Source organism: Mauremys mutica, chromosome 18 (genome assembly GCF_020497125.1).
Source record: "Mauremys mutica isolate MM-2020 ecotype Southern chromosome 18, ASM2049712v1, whole genome shotgun sequence".
Taxonomy (NCBI): domain Eukaryota; kingdom Metazoa; phylum Chordata; order Testudines; family Geoemydidae; genus Mauremys; species Mauremys mutica.
The window spans coordinates 14641465-14660043 of NC_059089.1; the positions used below are offsets into that span (position 1 = coordinate 14641465).

Genomic DNA, 18579 nt, shown 5'->3' on the forward strand with positions numbered 1-18579 from the left:
ATTACTATTATTCCTTAACTTTCAGCTACTTTGGTCAGTCGGGTAGATTACATGGTATGTCCCTGGTCCTTGACTGGATGGATGTAATTTTTACAAACAGTTTCTACTGCAAATACTCATAATTACAAATGTGAAATTTGCTTCTCATTAATACTCTCCAGTATTTGCTTAAAAGTGACTGTTTCCACGCATATTCCTGCTAGGGAACATGCTCACATTAGAAAGCAAACACAAGAGGTGTCACAAATGTAACTGACTCCCTATCATACACACAGCTTGGGCTGACTGCAGGATTTTACTCTTTCTTCTCTTGGTAGCAGCTCAGAGTAGTTTGGGTATAGCCTCCCGCTAGCTAGTTTGTTTGTGGGTTTCTCTAAATGAGTGTATGGTTCTTTCAAGGTTAGCTAATCCTCTTCCCTCCATTTTGGTGCACAGTAGAGATGAGCCTCAACCAAAACCTTGCAAACTGAACTCTGAGTCTGAATCCAGATTTAATTGTCCAACTTGATGCCTGGTCCATGGACAACATTTTCAAAAACACCTACGTTACAAAATGTAACCCCACATCTTTGCCATGGGCCTGTCCAAAACCGTAGATCAAAACACGTCTGAATTTCAGGGTTTGGGGTCCAAATCTGAACTTTTTTTGAGCTGAAATTTTAAACCACAGACCAGATCAAGACCCATGGTTTAGGTTCAGGTCTTTCTCAAGGTCTCAGTTCCAGCTTGTACGAAGATACTGCTTTATTGCCTAAATTGACAGGTCAAGTAGCTGTATTTCTCCTGTTACATCTCCTTATTTTTTAGTGATTCCTCACCAAAACCTGTTGAAATCAATCAAAAGAGTCCCCCTCACCCTGTCTTCAGAAGGTTGTGGATTGCACCCTAAATCTTCAATTATATGCTCTATGGGATTTTAGAAAAATAATAGAAATATATATTCCCAGTGCAAAACTTTACTCAGCTTAGTTACATTTTGATAATTCAACCTATTTTACTTCTGTTTTGCTGTTGTGATTTTGGGAGATTGGTGTGTTCTGTTCTTTTTTGCAACAATCTGTTTCTTTCTTATGGGGCAAAGAGTTTAGTGTCAGCAGATGAAACCTGGATTTTGTCTGTAGAAAGAAGGGGGAACAAAAACAGGATTGTGTGTGTATGTTTGTGCGTGTGTACGTGTGTGTGTATAGTATATGTGAAAAAAACCTCAACTTGTATATTTTCCAAAGTGACTAATGATTTGGAGTGCCTCTGTTCTTTGGTGCTTGACTTGAGACACCTTAGCTGCATTTGTGAAGCTGGGGTAAATTTTCATAGCTCCATTGACTCCAATGGAGCTATGACCAATGGTGTCAATGGAGCTCTGACCATTTGGAGCAGCTGGGGATCTGCCCCAGTAGAGGTCCTGATCCTTCAAAGGGGCTGATTTTCAGAAAGTGCTGAGCATTGGCCCACTGGGAAGATGTTTCCAGTTGGGCGCTGAAAGATGGAGACACCCCAAGTTCCTAGTCTCTTTGGAAAATGTAGTCCTTCACTCCTCCTTGTGTGTGCAAGCATGGATATTACTCTCAAAGGACTGCCATCACCTCCCTTCCAGAGACAAAGTTCATCACAGGAGGGGTGAATAATTAAACATCAGGCTGGTATAAATCTCAACAGAAGAAATATCTTTTATCTTTTGACCATTTACTCCCACTAGGAATAATGGCAGTTCTTTTACATTGATATATAATTCTTTGTTGGTTTGTTTGTTTGTCTTGGCACCTGCATAGCAGAAATCTTTACAATTCATTACCGAAATGTCCCTCCCCCCAGCTCTGATCCTCCCTCTGATTTATTTTTGCAGCACCTGAGTCCTAACAAGCAACACCCTCAAGGTCGAGAGAGAGTAAGATGTGACCCATTTATGATGGATTATAGAAATAACAAACATGCCTGACAGTTTTATACAGCTGCTAGAACGGGTTTAGTTTCCAACAAATGAAGAATTTCCTCTCCCCCCACACCTTTTTTTTTGTCTATTAATTACATTTTACAAATTTTCTTTTCTTTTCTTTCCCCTTTCCTTGTTTCCTTTTTCTTTTCATTTTTTTTTATACAGCGAAAGGATCAGTTACTGATGTGTCCACAGAAGAGTCTGGGTTAGCAGAGTTTGGCTGTCATCTGGTCCGACTGTTTGAGGATCTCAGTGTTGTACAGGTCTAGTGCATGGTTCACACGGATGATCTCGCTGTTGGTCAGTTTCAGGCGGTGCTTGAGCATACAGGAGAACAGATCCAGCTGCGGCTTACCCGGTGCCACAGGGGGGGCCAGTCTGTTGATTCGGTCCCGAATGTCCAGCAGCAAGAGCATGACGGAGGACGAGGAATAGAACTGCCCACCTTGGGTGTATGACTGGTTGACCTGCTGCACAGCACTGCGCAGCAGGTCGGCGTTAAAACGCAGGCTGTAGCCGTACACCTGCACGTCAGAGATCTTGATGTAGAACTGACGCTTGCTGGGGTCAGAAAGGTCCACGGGCCCCTGGCCAGTCTCATTGCGCAGCAGGGAGGGCAGCCGAGTCCGGCTGCGTAGGTAGATGTGGACAGTCTCAAAAAAGGTTTTCCAGCGGTTGCCCAGCAGCAAGGTCCAGTTGTAGCACTGGCTGTTCTGGAGGCGGATTTTCTCCCAGCGCGGGTAGCCGAACTCCCCAAAGGGCATGTTCCAGCCCTCAGAGTGGCTCCCGCTGAAGGGGTTGACGTAGACAAAGAACATAGGGTCCAGGCTGCTGTTGCGCATCTGGCATATGCGCATGGAGATGCCGATCACCATGTGGATAAAGTCCATCCGGTTCTTGTTGCTCTTCAGGGTGAGGGACATGCGCTTGCGCCACCTGGGGTCGAAGAAGGTGTCCAGGCGGATCTCGTTGCTGATGAAGGTGGTGTGCACGTAGAGGCGCGAGTCCATTTTCTGCAGCAAATACTTCAGCTCCAGATCCTGGAAATCCAAGTCCGTCTCAAAGCTGATGAACTGCTCGCTGCGCTCCGAGTCCACGTTCTGCGGCTCGCAGCGGCCCCGGTACAGCTTGTAGCCCTTGTTGCACGAGCCGCAGAGGGAGATGTTGGCCAGACTACACATGGCGCAGCTGTTGTTGCCCCCGATAATGCACGGGATGGGGCGCTGGCACAGGCTGGTGCTGCCGTGGCACACGCAGCTCCGTTGGCTCTCCAGGAAGGTCCCCCAGAACCCATTCTCGTTGCAGTAAAGCAGGGACTGAACCCGGGTAAGCCACTGCTGTATTGTCCTGCAAACAGGAAAACAAGAACTTTAGCCGCAAGTGTACAGATGGGCTCTTACAATTGAAGCTGGCCCCCTATTAAGGGTACGGTGGGTATGTGAGGCAGGGTTTCAGAAGCTGCATGTTCTGATGTCTGGCATTTGATACACCCTGTCCCAATCTCCTTCCAGGTCCTCCTCCTCCACTGGAGGATAAATGCCCTGTAAGAAATAGCTCTAGGGCAGATTCCCTACCCTGCATCACTCCCTTGGCGCTGCACGGACCATGCAAAAAAAAAACCCAGCTGGCCTCAATTTCTTGTTGGGGATTCATCAGTGCTGATGAGTCGCTAGTAGGAGTGGAACTGGCAACCCTAGCAAGGGGTTGCAGGGGAAGGCCCCTTTGAGGGTCCTCAGCTGGCAGCTGGTTCCTTGGGGAGCATTACCAACTGCTGCAGGTTATACCAGCTTCTCTAGGCAGTGACTCAGGGCATCCTCCTAGCCAGCCCTTGTCAGGAGCCAAGCCCCTTTGGAACCTTGATCAGCTGATGGTGCACAGGTCAGTGAAGACAGAAAAGAAGCCAGAGGCTTGGGTGTGTGGTGATAGTTCTGCTGTAATCCCCTCATCCTTAAAGCACCCCACTATCTCAGTGCCTGCCCCTATTACTCTATAGTGCAGTAACCCCATATATGGCTTCTCCAACACCCCTGGAATGTTGCCTTTCTGACTGGCCACCACTTAGTCCCTCCGTGCAGTATTTCCTTTCTAACCAGCCCTCCCCAGAACTCCCTGCGCAGCTGCCCCTCCCCCCTCACTAATGAATACTTCATTGTCTCCTCCGGGCAAAAAAGTTCTGGGTAGCGCTGTAGTGAGAGGCCTGGCTAATGACAAATTAGGATTCAGTCCCTGCAGAACAGGAGGAGTGATTATGGACAGAGGCTCTCAGAGCTGGATTAGTGAAATGCATGGCACCTGCATCGCCTGACCGCCGAAGAATCATTAAGCTGTGAGCTGTATCAAAGAAGGCTTTAAATGATACAGCAGCAAAGAACAGCAGGAGGACTCAAGGAAGAGAAGAGAAGGGAGGGGTGAGAGAGAAGGGTGGAGGAGACAGAGGCATGGAAGGGAAGAAATAAATAAGGAAGAGATGTGGAAAAGAATTGGAAGCAGAGATGGAAAGAGGGAGAGGTTAAGGGGGAGTGTGAAATAAAACAGAAGAGAGAAAAAAGCAAATGGAAAGAAAGAAACTGACAAAAGGAGAAAAAGAAGCGGTGGGGGTAAGAAAAGAGAACTGCGCAAAGGGAGGGAAAATAGAAAGAAACGGAGTGAAAGGCTCAGACTGAGAGGGACAGGGGAGCGAAATGAATTAACAGGAAAATGCTGAAGGCTGAGAAGTGTGAAGGGACCCTTAGCACATCCCTCACTTGGCATGAAGCTGCCAGGGTCTCTCTCCCCCATAACAGCTCACCAGAACGGTCCTGCGAGTGGGAAAAGGCAGAGAGAGGCTAGGGAACTTGGAAACAAGACACTGACGTCTAGAAATGTCACTTTCTTGTCCGGACTGGAAAGTAAGACACTATGCTTGAGTCAGGGAAGGAGTCAGCATCCATGTCCCCCTTGTCCTGAAGTGCTCTAACCACTAGACCCCCTGACTACAATATGGATGGATCACCTTCCCCTCAAGGGAAGCACAATTCATTGCTTCTGCTGTACATGGCAATCTAAATATAAAACTGCAGCATTAGAGCAGGTGCATGGGAAATAAAACAACCCGCCCATCTGCCAAATTGGTTTTTTTTTTGTCTGCATGGGTGAAAGGCTCATTGATGAAGCACGAGGCTCCTGTGATGGAGCGCCCTGCTCAATGGCAACAATGGGAAATCACAGGTTGCCAGGCTCACAGCAGCTATTGTGTCTTAAAGATACATTCCAAGCTCCCACCTACACTGCAATTTCCACCACAACAGTTACAGCAGAAGAGCCCCCTGGCAGCAAGATGAACTCAGGAATGAGGCCTAGGGCTGGGGCTTGAAAGACAGGGGTTCAAGTCTTGGCTCTGTCATATCACCTCTTTGCATCTCAGTTCCCTGTCTGTACAATGGGGATATTCCTCCCCCTAGGCTTGCTGAGAGAACACATTTATTACTCTTCGCAAGGGATCGGGGCCATATAGCTGGAAAGCAGATGTGGTTTGGTCCTGGCACTGAATTGTGTCCCTGCTTGGTGCTAGAGCTGTTCCTTTGGGAACAGGCAATGGAAAGCAAATCCTGTCCAGGTTTTACACTGACCCCAGTGCACAGCTGGCTTCACCAGCTCTGTGCTGCCTGGTGTAGGGAGCGTTGCAGGATAGGGGTATAGCTAGAGTGTTCTTCTGCCCAGCAATTCTGTAAGCCACCTCCCCTCTGACCTTGCACTGGCCTCAGCATATATCTTGCTATGGAGACTCATTGGTGTGGTAGGAGTTGGGGATGCATCCTGCAGTGAAATGGCACTGCCAGTGCCAGCCACTCAGCCCCCTAGAGCAGGAAGAAATTTGTCCCCTGGAGAAGAAGCTGAAACCAGCCTCTTGGCATGTTGGTAAAGAGTAACTGGCTGAGTGAATCTGAGCTGGCAATGAAGAGAAGAGCATTAACATGGAGACAGAGGCAAGGGGCTTCTGCTGAAGCTAAGTATCAATGACTCCCCAGCTCCTGTCATACCCACCATGCAGCACAAGCTATGAACACATGAGAGGCCAAAGGGCTGCATTGACATAGGAACAATGCCAGGGCGACGGGTGAGAATATTGTTTATGTAGTGGGTGTATGTGTATAGGTGGGGTTCATTGCAAGTTGATTGGGTAGTTATGGGTGTTTGTAGAGTGAGTGTGTGTGCACATGTGTATGTGCCAACATACATTTTCATACTATATCTCCGGGTTTTCTGTATACATAAACACACACACTGTACACAGACTTAAATAACCACCATGCACACTCTCATATGAATAATAGAGAAAAATACATATACTACACATGATTTAACAGCTATATATGCCTATACCTTAACATCAGGGGCCAGTTTTAGCTCTGGTGTAAGCACAACTCTATTGATTTCCTTATGCCAGGGCTGACTTTGGCCTTCCATGTGCATCATGCACTCAGAGATTTCCTGTGCACATAAATATATGGCCTGATTCTCTGCTCCTTTACACTGGGTGTATGTGGAGGTAACTCCACTGACTTAATGAGCGTTACACTGATGTGAAGCTGGTGGAACAGAGTGTGGGATCAGGCCCTTTCTGTCTAATTCTGTGCTCACTTACACTGGTGTAACTCCAGATGTTAATATAATATATGGAGATAGACCTATCTGAAAGGTCATTGAGTCCAGCCCCCTGCCGTCACTAGCAGGACCAAGGATTGAATTCACAATCCTGGGTTTAGGAGGCCTATGATCAAACCACTGAGCTATCCTTCCCCGCCACTGAAGTCAGTGGAATTAGATTACTGTCAAACCACTCTAGTGAGTGCAAGAGACTAAGAGGGGCAGGAGGTTGGTTGTGTGTGACCAGGCACATTTCAGAAGATGATCTACACAGATATTCATCTGGGCTACAAATGGCTCAGTGCAATGAAAAGACAAATTTATCCCTCTCTCTCTCTCTCTCTCTCTCTTTCTCTCTCTCACGCACGCACGCACGCCAGAATAGTAAGAGTTGACCTGATGGGAATTAGAGAAACATGACAGGCCTGTTCTCCACACAATGGCAATTACAGAATCAGATCATTATGTCCTAGTCCAGCCTCGATGCTGGTTGGATTGTACAACTGCAGACTGCCCTTCTTCCCACCCACTCGTTCGCTGAGCATCCCGTCCAAGAGGAGGCCGTGAAGAACAGGAAAGGTGGCTCAGCCAAGATCTGGAAACTAGCAATTTTCCTCTTCCTCAAATCAGCATTGTGAAGCGGTGATGGGAAGGGAGCAAGGGATGGTACAGTGTTTTCTGTGTCTCAGCGCTACGGAGATGCAAGCAGGACAGGGGAAAAAATACCATCTGCTGATGGCTGCACTAAATAGATAAATAAATAAAATAAGAAGCAAAACCCAGAGCATGCCCTAGGGACAAGCTATAGGCATGAAAGAAAGAGGTGCAATGAGAGAGAGATTGGATAGGTGTAGAAACAATCAAGAAAGACCGACATCATCTGAAAGCAAATGCCAGAGTAAACCAGTATGTTTTGGATGGGTGTCACTTGCTCCCTCCTCCCCAGAAAAGGTTATAAATGGGGGTTAAATTTCCATGTTTTTTTGTTGTCAGCTTCAAACAATCGCTCTGTAATACTGTGAACACTAAGCACATTGTGCTGGCACATTAGAACCCGAAAGTGAGATGGACGATAAACTGACCAGTCTAGTGTTTGCTCTTCAAGCCCTGTAAAATGCCAACCACACACAACATGCATGGTGGAGACTCCATTAGCTCTTTACATTTCTGTCAGTTCTCTCTATTTGTGTCACCAGGCTGCAGTTGAAACCAGTGGATGACCCATCACCAGAGATAAAGGGAGCTGCAGGCAGAGTGGTCTCTTTGAGGGACCTTTGACTTTGGAATGATTCGCTCCCCTCCCTCTGGTTTAAAAGAGTTCAGATTTGTTGACCTTCTGGACTCACTCCAAAGTTCATTTCGTTGGGCAAGGCCGAAGGGCAGGTTTGGGGGAAATGTGAAGGGAAACGAGATGTTCATCTGGATGGTAGCTATGTGCGCTAGTTAAAATGTGAAATGAAACATTTAATTACACATTTGTGTCAACAGTTCATTTAAAAATAAAGGGGATGGGGGATTTTAATATTTTTGTGAATCAGCCCCCTATTTCTCATCAAGCGATAGTTGCCATGATGGCTTGATGCCTTAGTGAAGTGAAAGTGTGTGCGACTATTTTCATTCTTAAAGACTGTGAAATGTATTCTTAGCTAATGACAATAAGGCGAGAGGCCAGGCGAGATGGCCCTCTGTGCGTATTCTTTATTAACTCTAAAGTTTTAAAATAAACTTACGTGTGCCCATTCAGTTTTCAAATTTAAATAAATCACTACGTGCTTTAATATAGGCTACAAGAATTAAGGAGTCATTTCTTTTTTAAAACCTATGAACTTGATATGGACAATGTGCTTTTAAGAAAAAGCAAATCAATGCAAATCTTTTCTTTCTTTCTTTCTTTCTTTCTTTCTTTCTTTCTTTCTTTCTTTCTTTCTTTCTTTCTTTCTTTCTTTCTTTCTTTCTTTCTTTCTTTCTTTCTTTCTCCACTACTGACAAAGGTCATAGTAGTATCATTCCAATTACAAAAATCTATACCCTCTCTTTTTCATGGAAACACTTCCTCTTCTTTTTCCTGGAGGGCAGTGAATGGCAATTCTATTTCCCTCTCCTTTAGGTTGCTATTGAATATATAATGTACTTTTCTATTATGCTTTTGTGCACGAGAGAGAGAGAGAGAGAGAGAGACGTGCTGTTAATATAACCCCTCCATCCTTTCACAGCCAGTGGCATGAATGATAAGCATCTGTCTCTATATAATATATACAATTAGAAAATGAGAATGTGTCCTAGCCCCACTAAAAAGAACACTGAAATACATACCCCTCTCTCCAGATCTGTCTGCCGAGCCAGTCCCCCAACTTACTACAAATGCGGGATGACACATAAGAGTGGAAATGATAATATGCCTGGTGGTGTTGACTTAAACAAATCAAACACATCAGTCAGTTAAAAACTCAGCTGCCAGCATCCATTTCATCCTCCCTTACCCAGCTTTTATAGTGCTTGTTGGAGGCTCCCTTTCTGCCTGGCTGGCTTTTTCAAATAGAAGCAAAATGCTAACGACATATTTATATAAAGCTTTGTACCCGCGCGGTTGGCTGCATATTGGCTAGGTGCTGTTTTCTGCTTTTGGTGGTGGTGATGATGCACGATTCAAAGATAATATACGAATGTCTATGTTACTTCTGCATAAGCCAGGTTCGTTTGTAACGACTTAGCCAACCGTCTAGATGGGTCAGTTTGAAAATGGTCTCCAGAAGAAAATAAAAATCCTTTAACCTTGAACTATCCCTGGTCTCCTCATTGGGATATTGTCCACCTGCACAAAAGTCCTCTGTTATTAAAGAGGCCTTAAGGACCTGGAAGCATGACATTGACTGTATATGGCTAAGTGAAAGCTCAGAATACTCATTGCCCTATGGATAAAATGGATACAAGAGCCTCTAGTTAGCCAATTAATTATCTCTCAAAATAGAACAGACAGCTGATCAAGCTGGTGAAAAAAAGCAGTTCATCTACAAATGCTAACTTGGCCCATCCGCTCCCAGCGAGGCTCGGAAGAGGAGATACCAGAGCTCATTATTTCCAGGATTTCAAGCGACACTCCTCAGTTCCAGACAAGAGCTACGATAGGGTGAGAAATGTTCATTAAAACCATGGAGACAGAACTCCAAAAAAGGGTGGGAGACAGCTCTGAATCCTGCCACCCAGAAAGGCTGGGAGGAATCAGCCATTACTATATAATATCTACAGCTGCTATAGCTGTGACAGAACACCCGTTTCCTCAATAATTCTGAGCATGCCTCTCTCCTTCTTTCACGCTCTCAGTTGTAGCTATGTCACCGGGGCCTGAATCACTCCAGGTCCACCGTTTTCTCTGCATTGCTCTGAGCTTTGTAAAAGAAGAAAGAGGCACCAAGTATTTAAAAAAAAAAAAGCAAAACAACCCCCCCGCCCCATGCTTCTCACTGAGACCATCAGCACGGACCTGCCATGGATGCAGGAGGTGGGGGTGTAAGTACCTTTCTCTAGGCAGCTGGTGGTTAGGGTTGTGCCGGCACCGGACGCTGAGGCCAAAGAGTTTGCGGGCAGTGCGCTGGATCTTCTGCCGCTGGGCTTCCATGGAGCTCTGCAGGAGTTTGTATCGGGTCTGAAGATCCCAGTCATTGCCCCAGTGCTGGTGGATGCTCCCGATGGTCAGGAAGTGGTTGTTAGGTAGCCTTTTCATGAAGGATTTAAACTCATCTAGGAACACACAACCAAAGTGACAGGCTTTGAGTGACTCGTGCATCACTGAAGGCACAAGGCCTAATACTAGTTATTGAAGCAATAACAGTCAAGGTGCAGTAATGACCAGCTGAAAGAAGCTGATGAGCATTAATCCCCAGGTTGGTCGTTATTCTCCAGGAAGCACCCTAATTCTGTGGCTGTCATTGCTATTGTAAGGGTGGATTTATAGCCAATGCATGTTATGGGTGAGATATTTTCCATTTATACTTGCAGCTGCGGGACATAGATGGAGAATTAATACTCCAGGGCACGGGATCTTAACCTGGGCAAGTCACCAAAGGCATCGGGGGGTTGGAAAATGGGAAGGGTGTCCCAGCAAGGCCCTAGTTATATGGGATCGGGGATTCCACTAGGGAAAATGTAGAGCTTAGAGCTGTTCAAAAATTTATTCCAGTGAAAAATGTTTCCATTTAAAAATGGCCTTTCTTTCATATTTGGAAATTTTCATGAACAAATTTGGTTTGTTTGAAATTTTCCATTTTTTGCCCCACCACACCAGAAAATTAAAACATCGTCACTTTTTTTCTGGCTTTCAGTTTATTGTTTTCATGTCCTCTCCCTTCCCTTTCTCTCTTTTGGTGGCAAAATACATTTTAAAAAAGGGGGGGAGAGAGAGGGAGAAAAAAAGCAGAAAGCGAACAATCCGAGAAACAAACATTTTCTAAACCAAAACGTTTCTATAGAGATTTTCCTGAAATTTTTCAAATAACTGAAAAATTGTTCCCTTTTGGACCGGTGGTATGAAAATTCCTTATAAATGATCAATATTTTTTTTTACTACACATTTCCTATTGTTCAACCCTCTAACTCAAATCTAGCAGCCTAATAGAGAAAGTCTATGTATTAGCCAAATAGGTAGTTAGGGAGGTAGACAGATATTCATCAGCATACAATCTGAGCACCTAATAAAAAAAATAATCACTATCACCACACTATAAAGACCATAGGACATCTGGTTTCCTACATTCCTTCCCCAAAGGCAGCTGGGAGATTTTCTTTTTTTAGTCATCTGCAATCTACTCGATTTATAATGTGGCTTTCAGTCCCTTTTTCCTCCTCCCCCCAAAATGACTCCCTCCCATTCCCCTGTCCTCTGAAACTACCATCATGTATAATTGCTTCTGCGGACCACACTGATTATACCTAGTACCTTTTAGCAATAAAAGCTCTGCATTTGCTTCCCGCCCCTTACAAATCAATTTCCTCCAAAGCCTGTTTGTGTGAAAGGCCGAGCTCTTTTCTCCCTGATGATGGACGTGCCGTGATTTTGTACAGACTAGGGATTGAAATTTGAGTTCATTGTGTGTATTTTGATACCAGCAGAACACGTCTGGAGAAAAACAAAGCCAGCAAAATAAAAGCTGCAGGGTGTTGGTTCAAAAAGCTAAGGTTGACTTGAAGAAAACCAGTTTCTTAGTTAATATTTGTATATCTTAAAATGGCACCTAGGAAACTCCAGCTGGGGCCAGTACCCCATTGTGCCAGGCACTGAACACACATGATAGAAAGACCCTGCTCCAAACAGTTTGCATTCAAAGTAGTAGAGCTGGTTGAAATTGTATTCCTCCCTTCCCCCGCAGAAAATTTTCCACAATATACCACAGTCTTCCCTTTCGAGTCACCCAGCGTATCATGGGAGTTCTGCAACTCTGGTTCATCCTGGGAGATGTTGTCTGGCTGGGAAGCCCAGCCTACAGAGGAGAATGGAGACATAAGGTACCTGAACTACAACTCCCATGAGGCACCATGGTAATATTTCCAAATAATTTTATTTCGCTTTCAGCCAAAAGTTTTGAGGTTTTCAGGTGCTGAGTCTTTCAATGAAAAGTTGGAATTTTCCAGGGAAAGCAGACACCGTTACATGCCACCGCTCCCTCCCCACATTTACTCAAAACCCAATTTTTCTTCCAAAACAGATTTGAAGGGAAATTGTCCAGCTCTGCTAATTAGATAAGACAGATATAGGCTGTGTTGTTATGCCCATTTTGCAGATGGGAAACTAAGGCACACAGCAATTATGGGGCATACGCTCAATTGGTATACGTCAGTATGGTTTCATTGGCTTTAAAAAAACCACACCAGTTTTCAGCAGCTGAGGATCTGCCCTCATATGACTTTCTGAGATCACACAGAGAGTCTGTGGAAGAAGCAAGAACTGATGTTAGATTTTTTGAGTTGCCATTAGCTGATGTGCATCTTAAATTCACAGTTACACCCCGTTCCCACTTTGGTTAAGAAGGCCTAAGGGATAATATTGGAGATTTTCATCAAAATGTTTTTCCATGGATGAAGACTAACTAAATAAGGAAGTTTTATTAACGCAGTGAAGCAAAATGCTAATTAAACCTTAGATTTAATGGCACTTTTCACTTCAAGGAATACTTTATGTGGAATGTAACAAATTGAGGACTGAAATGTACCAATTTGATATACAAAGTACAAATAGGTGTCACTTCAGCCATCATTGAAAGGCATCCACCTCTGGGAAGGAACATGGCAGACATTTAAGTGTGCACTGCAACACAACATGAAGTGAGAAACCCCCTATTCAAATGAGACTGCAAGAGGAATTTAGGGAGACAGAATATAGTTAACTCTGATGATGCTGGCCAGTTTTAACACCTCTATACTTGCAAAATATTCCTGGGGTCTTTAATGGCAACAATGGTTAGGATGTGAGATTCTGATTCTCCTCTTAACAATTTAAATCAGGACAGCTCCATTTAAGTCACTGGGTCAGCGCCTCAGGAAATGTAAATTGGCATCGCTCCATTGACCATGCTGATTTGCACCAGCTGAGGATCTGGCTCAATGGTTCCTCGGGTATAAGATCGGTGTGGGAACAGAACCACTTGGAGCAACAGTGAATGCAGTTTCCAGGCACTGAAATATAGACGAGACCTTGGCAGATCATTTGAGGTCCTCTGTAGGGCACCCAAGTTAGACCATCAAGGGGTCAGAAGCCTACAAAACAAGGAGTAGCAAAGGACCGGCTGAGAAGCGTGGCTGTGATGCTGTGAAGGCTCCCCCAGGGAGGTTTTCATTAAAAGCATTTTATCCAAGGCCTCGCGCCATTTCCTCATTGGACAAAGGAACATTTGTCCATTCAAAGCCCGAATAGAGCAGTTCCGATTTAAACACCAAATTGCACGAAACGCCATTCATTTCAAACCCACCGCAGAGCTGGCCAAAAGCCAAATGGGCTCTGAATTTGCTTTGGGTGCATGTCGTGTCACACGACTCCAAAAGGAAAGCCCCTGGGAGGGCAGCCCCTTCCTGACAACTTGCATTCCCACGCCGGAGGCAGGTATAATTTGGCTGCAAGCACTAACAAGTGCATGTAGTGTGGGGAGGAGGGGACCAGCTAGCACTCCATGGATTAGGGTGCGTCCAGGCAGGAGCCATAACTCCACCCCTCTAGGGCTCAGGTGACTGCTGGGTGGAGCACTTATTGTCCCTTCCCCACAGGTGTAACAAGGGCCAGTGCTCCTGCATCCCACCTAGAGCCCCTGAAAGCATCATGCTTTATGAAAGCTGAATAATGGGCCCGATTCAGAGCTCTGTTACGCCAGCATCACGCAGACAAAACGCCAATAAAGCCAGCAGACGAAACCACATGAAAATCAGGAACTTCAGGCCACCAGACACCAGCCCCCATCTCCCCACAGCACATCTCTGTCACAAAGGGGCTTAATCTGCCCTGTGATATTTGCACATGAGCTGCCAGTACACCGCTAAGGAGTGTGTAATTCTGGGAGAGCTAAAGGTACATTCTGCACCATTTACATTCTGCTAATCTATAACAAAGCTAAATATCGCTCCTCTTTAATGATGAAATAGATCGTTTAGAATGCTAGTAGGGCCGATAGAGAATTTTCCATCAAAGCTGGTTTTGGATATAACATTTGGGTTTTCTACGAAACAGTGTCTAATTCACATGAAAAGAACAGGAGGACTTGTGGCACCTTAGAGACTAACAAATTTATTTCAGCATGAGCTTTCGTGAGCTACAGCTCACTTCTTCGGATGCATAGAATGGAACACACAGACATGAGATATTTATACATACAGAGAACACGAAAAGGTGGAAGTATGCATACCAACAGGAAGAGTCTAATCAATTGAGATGAGCTACCATCAGGAGGAGAAAAAAAACTTTTGAAGTGATAATTAAGATGACCCATAGAAAGTGTGAGGAGAACTTAACATAGGGAAATAGATTCAATTAGTGTAATGACCCAACCATTCCCAGTCTCTCTTTAGGCCTGAGTTTCAAATTTTTGTCCCAAAAAATGAACATCTGAAACACAAAAGCGTCTAGATATTAGACCAAAAATATTTAGTTTTCTTCAGTGTGGGAGGGGGGTGTTTAATGAAAAGTCAAAATGTTTTCTGGAAGAGAAACCCATTTTCCTAACAACCCTTGCTCTTATCATTATTAAAACAACAACATCAGAACCACAGGAGCTGGAAAACAGCCCTTTTGCCGGGTTACCTGAATTCTCCAGATCTTTATAAGCTTCCGTCCAGGACTTGCCCATGTTTGCCAGCGTGTACTCCATGATCTGAATGTCGGTGATGGGACAGTTGCATTGTGGGAATTCTTCAGCACACTGGCAGCTGCACTGGCTGTTCCGACACACATACTCCCCCTCTCCATTGCACATGATGTAACTCAACGCAGACTGGACAAATTTCTCTTGTAAATACTGAGGGAAGATGATCTGGAGACCTGGTGCGGAGACAAGAGCAGGGAATGTGAAAATAAATGTTGCGGGTTGCTGTTCCTTTTTTTAAACTTGTTTCATTAACAGCTTGGGAAGGTGACACAGAGGAATTAAAAGTTGCTATACGATTTCTTCCCTAGTTGTTGTGAGAAAGGAATTTGGGGTACAAGATTTATGTCTCAAGCGCATTGCAACTGCTCAGCTGAGATCAGGTTGCATCTGCTGGACTTAAGGAGGTCATGGCGTGGGGTACCAGCTCACAAGCCTTGGAAAATACACCACAGTATGTTCTGCAAGAAGAGATATAAGGAGGGGGTCCATTAGGTGAACATTGACATTGTTACACTATTAGGTACTAGAAAAAGCCTGCTAAAAACCTGTAGCCCCACAGAGCTGTGTGCGAGGGGCTGCCTCTTTACCCCAACCCCAGGGTCCCCTCTATCTCATACTGGGAGGAGATTGTCTCTATTCAACTCAGCCCCACACTCCACTACAGTGTGTTCCACCCTGGTGCACAGTGCTGGCCTTTATACCTTTTCCTCGGATGGACTTTTTCAGCCTCATCCACCGAGCGCTAGTTCAGCTATAATGAGCATTATGCCATGCTGACCTATTTTGTTAGAGACTAAATATCTCTCATGGTGTGGCAACGTCGGACCTATGCAAGAAAGACAGAAAGAAAGACAGAAAGAAGGAAAGGCTAGAGACTGGTAGACAGAATTGCCATAGGCAAGAAAGAAAAAGAATATAGGGGGAAATTTGTACTGGTGATTAGGGATTTTGGAGCCCACGTCCCACAGAATTTCAGTGAGAGCTGGGTGTCTAACTCCCTTCATCTCATTTGAAAATCCCAACAAAAAGAGTATGTGCCACATTCTTACTAATGGAGACTGGCATGGTTCCACTGACCTCAATGTAGCTTTGATACTTTACACATGCTGAGAATGTAGCCCTACATACATACCCTCTCCCCCCGACACACACACGCATACACACTATAGCTATTTTTCTGTGCTCTCCTGTTAAAGCCCAAGTCTGTGAGCTCCCTACAGACGGCCCGGGGCCCTATAGGATTCACAGCTGTTTCCTTGTACCTGATAAGTTCTGCTTGTCAGACTCTGTCATTTTCCGAAGTGCATGAGGCAGGGGAGAACAATAACTGAGCGAAGAAGCCTGGCCTGATCGCCTTTCCTCATAAAAGGCCCAGGGATTTCAGACTGGCAGATAAAGGAGTTTATGGCTTGAACAGCAGTGCTGAACTCCAGTGTAATGAAGGCACGCGGGTCAATTACCCATCTGTTTGTGTTTCTATTGCTCTGAATTACAGTATCCGTCGCTGACAGCTCATTGGCGTGGAATGAAAATAAGACAATAATTCACAGGGTGAAACTGTGGAGAAAGGGCAGGAGGGCTGTGATCTCATTCAGGAGTTCAGCCCCCATCTTCGTGATGAGTCATTTGCACTCTAGGCGATAGACAGGTGGTTGGCAGCTCCTGAGAACCCACCTCAGTGCTGGTTTTAATGGACACCCTTCCCTTCTCTGGTGCAGGACACAATAGCTCAGGTACTGGAGAATAACCAAGGCCAAGGGGACATCCCAGACCTCCTTTTCTTACCCCCTTGTGCACAAGACGTCGTTTATGCAGAATGCCATGTCCACTGGCAGTGAGCTGTTCAATTGTCTGACCTAATTCTCAACCAAGCGCAGAGCAGTGGCAGCTGCCAGGCAGAATAAATATAGTGCCGTCTTCAGCCAGAGGTAATATTTGAGACACATGCATGAGGAAAAGGTTTGGGGCCTGGTTTTCAGAGGCACTGAGCATTTGTAGCCACCATCGACTACCCTGGAAGTTATGGGTTCTCCACACCGATGAAAACCACGTCGGTCATGCATACTCTGTGGGAATCAGGGTTGGGGGGGGGTGTGGTGGCAGGCGGAGCTCCATCAGACAATGGGGCAAAAACAAAAAGAGGGTGAGCCCCTGCATGTCCTACTGATCTCTCCTGGGATGGGTCTCAAGAAGAACCTCAGGACTCCTCCTTTTGACTCCAAAAGGGATTGCAGGTGCTCAGCACCTTCCTGGATTTTGCCATGCACTATCATCTTATCCATCTATAAAAGGGAGTTTCCTTTTCAAACCTCAATACTGGAGGTAGGTGAAGATCTCCAGTTGCCAGGCTCCAAGACTTTACTCCACTTGCCTTGGCAATGGAAAGTGAGTACGGAGCTGTGTTATTATGCCCATTTTGCAGATGGGAAACTAAGGCACATAGCGGCTAAGGATTTTAAGACTTTCAAAGCACCTGGAGAAAGATCTTTGAGACCCTGAGTGCTCCCAGATTCAGAGGGTCTGGGGCAATAGCCAGCCATGAGTTGGACTCACCATCTTCCATGGACCCTAAAGGAACAGTCTAGGTTCCATGGACTTGACCCAGTCCTTTGTCTACACTCTACATGAATGGCCTGTCCTGGCCTCCGAGATTGTATGCAAAGCCTAAACTATTGTTACGCTTTTCAGTTCACCAAACTTTCTTTTTTAACCTTAGTTGGACAGCAGCACCAACATGCTTCCCCATCCCAGCTAATCGGGATTGCTCTCTGATGCATAACAGCCCAGCTAACTTGTGGGGTACCACCCTGTACATTTGCATACATAGCTAGACACATGGTGTGCACTTTTGATTGACACTCATCTCCCCCTCACACACAGACCACAAATGCGCACTCCTACACACTCCTATGCATGTACACAACATATACTGCATGGCCAAAGCTGCAGAAACCTTTCCAAACAAACACTCCCTCATATACAATACATGCACACTCCTATAGTGACACACACCCATAGAAATATGTGCATCCTCACCGATGCGCACAAGCAGGTCCTAACATTCATTTACACTAAGACTGCTTTACACTGCGTAAACTCATTTACACTCAGTTTAAGGCCAGGTGCTGGGGTGCCTACCCACGCAGGTGGTGAAAAGGTTCATGTGGGTTCCTAGAGGGTAGGCCCGACTTAATTAAAGATGAAGACTAGCTGGAGAGGAGCTGGGTAGCGGTCCAAAGAGAAGCAGTGTGGAGCAGAAGGCAGCGTGTGAAGAATTCTGCAGTCACTTTTGTGGTAGTGGAGAGACCTGAGGGAACAGGGAGGCCATGCATGGCGAGAAGGAAATCTGAGGGAGGGAGGGAAGGTCTCTGGAGGACACAGGAATGAAGCAAACTCCTGTGGCAGACCCTGGCTAGAGGGCTGAGTGACAAGAAGAGAAACCACTGCTGGGCCAGAACAACCATCGGCAGGGGGTTCTAGATGAGGGGGCCCCCACACTCAGCCGTGAGTGTGTGCTGGATGAGGAAAGCCGCACACCCAGCCATGAGGGGTTCACCTGCAGTCAATTTACCCTTCTACAGGTCCCTTCACAATGTCAGTGTGGTGTAAAGGGAGCTTATTGAGTAAGTGCAGGCCTGATTATCAGTTAGACTAAGATTCAATCTATCAAGGCACTTA

General features: G+C 45.6%; 1 protein-coding gene across 2 annotated transcripts in view; it reads right to left on the reverse strand.

Annotated features, from left to right (window-relative positions):
• Window positions 1-997: 997 nt before the first annotated feature.
• Window positions 998-18579, reverse strand: part of BRINP1 (BMP/retinoic acid inducible neural specific 1) — a 93757-nt gene continuing 76175 nt past the window's right edge. Inside the window, exons 6-8 of one of the 2 annotated variants that reach the window (XM_044993161.1) lie at window positions 14838-15074; window positions 10075-10297; window positions 998-3280 (exon numbers count right to left, since the gene is read on the reverse strand). In XM_044993161.1, the coding sequence (XP_044849096.1) occupies window positions 2140-3280; window positions 10075-10297; window positions 14838-15074 (1601 nt within the window). In that variant the 3' untranslated portion in view covers window positions 998-2139. The remainder of the gene's footprint in view (window positions 3281-10074; window positions 10298-14837; window positions 15075-18579) is intronic. The other variant, XM_044993162.1, reaches the window with a different exon arrangement.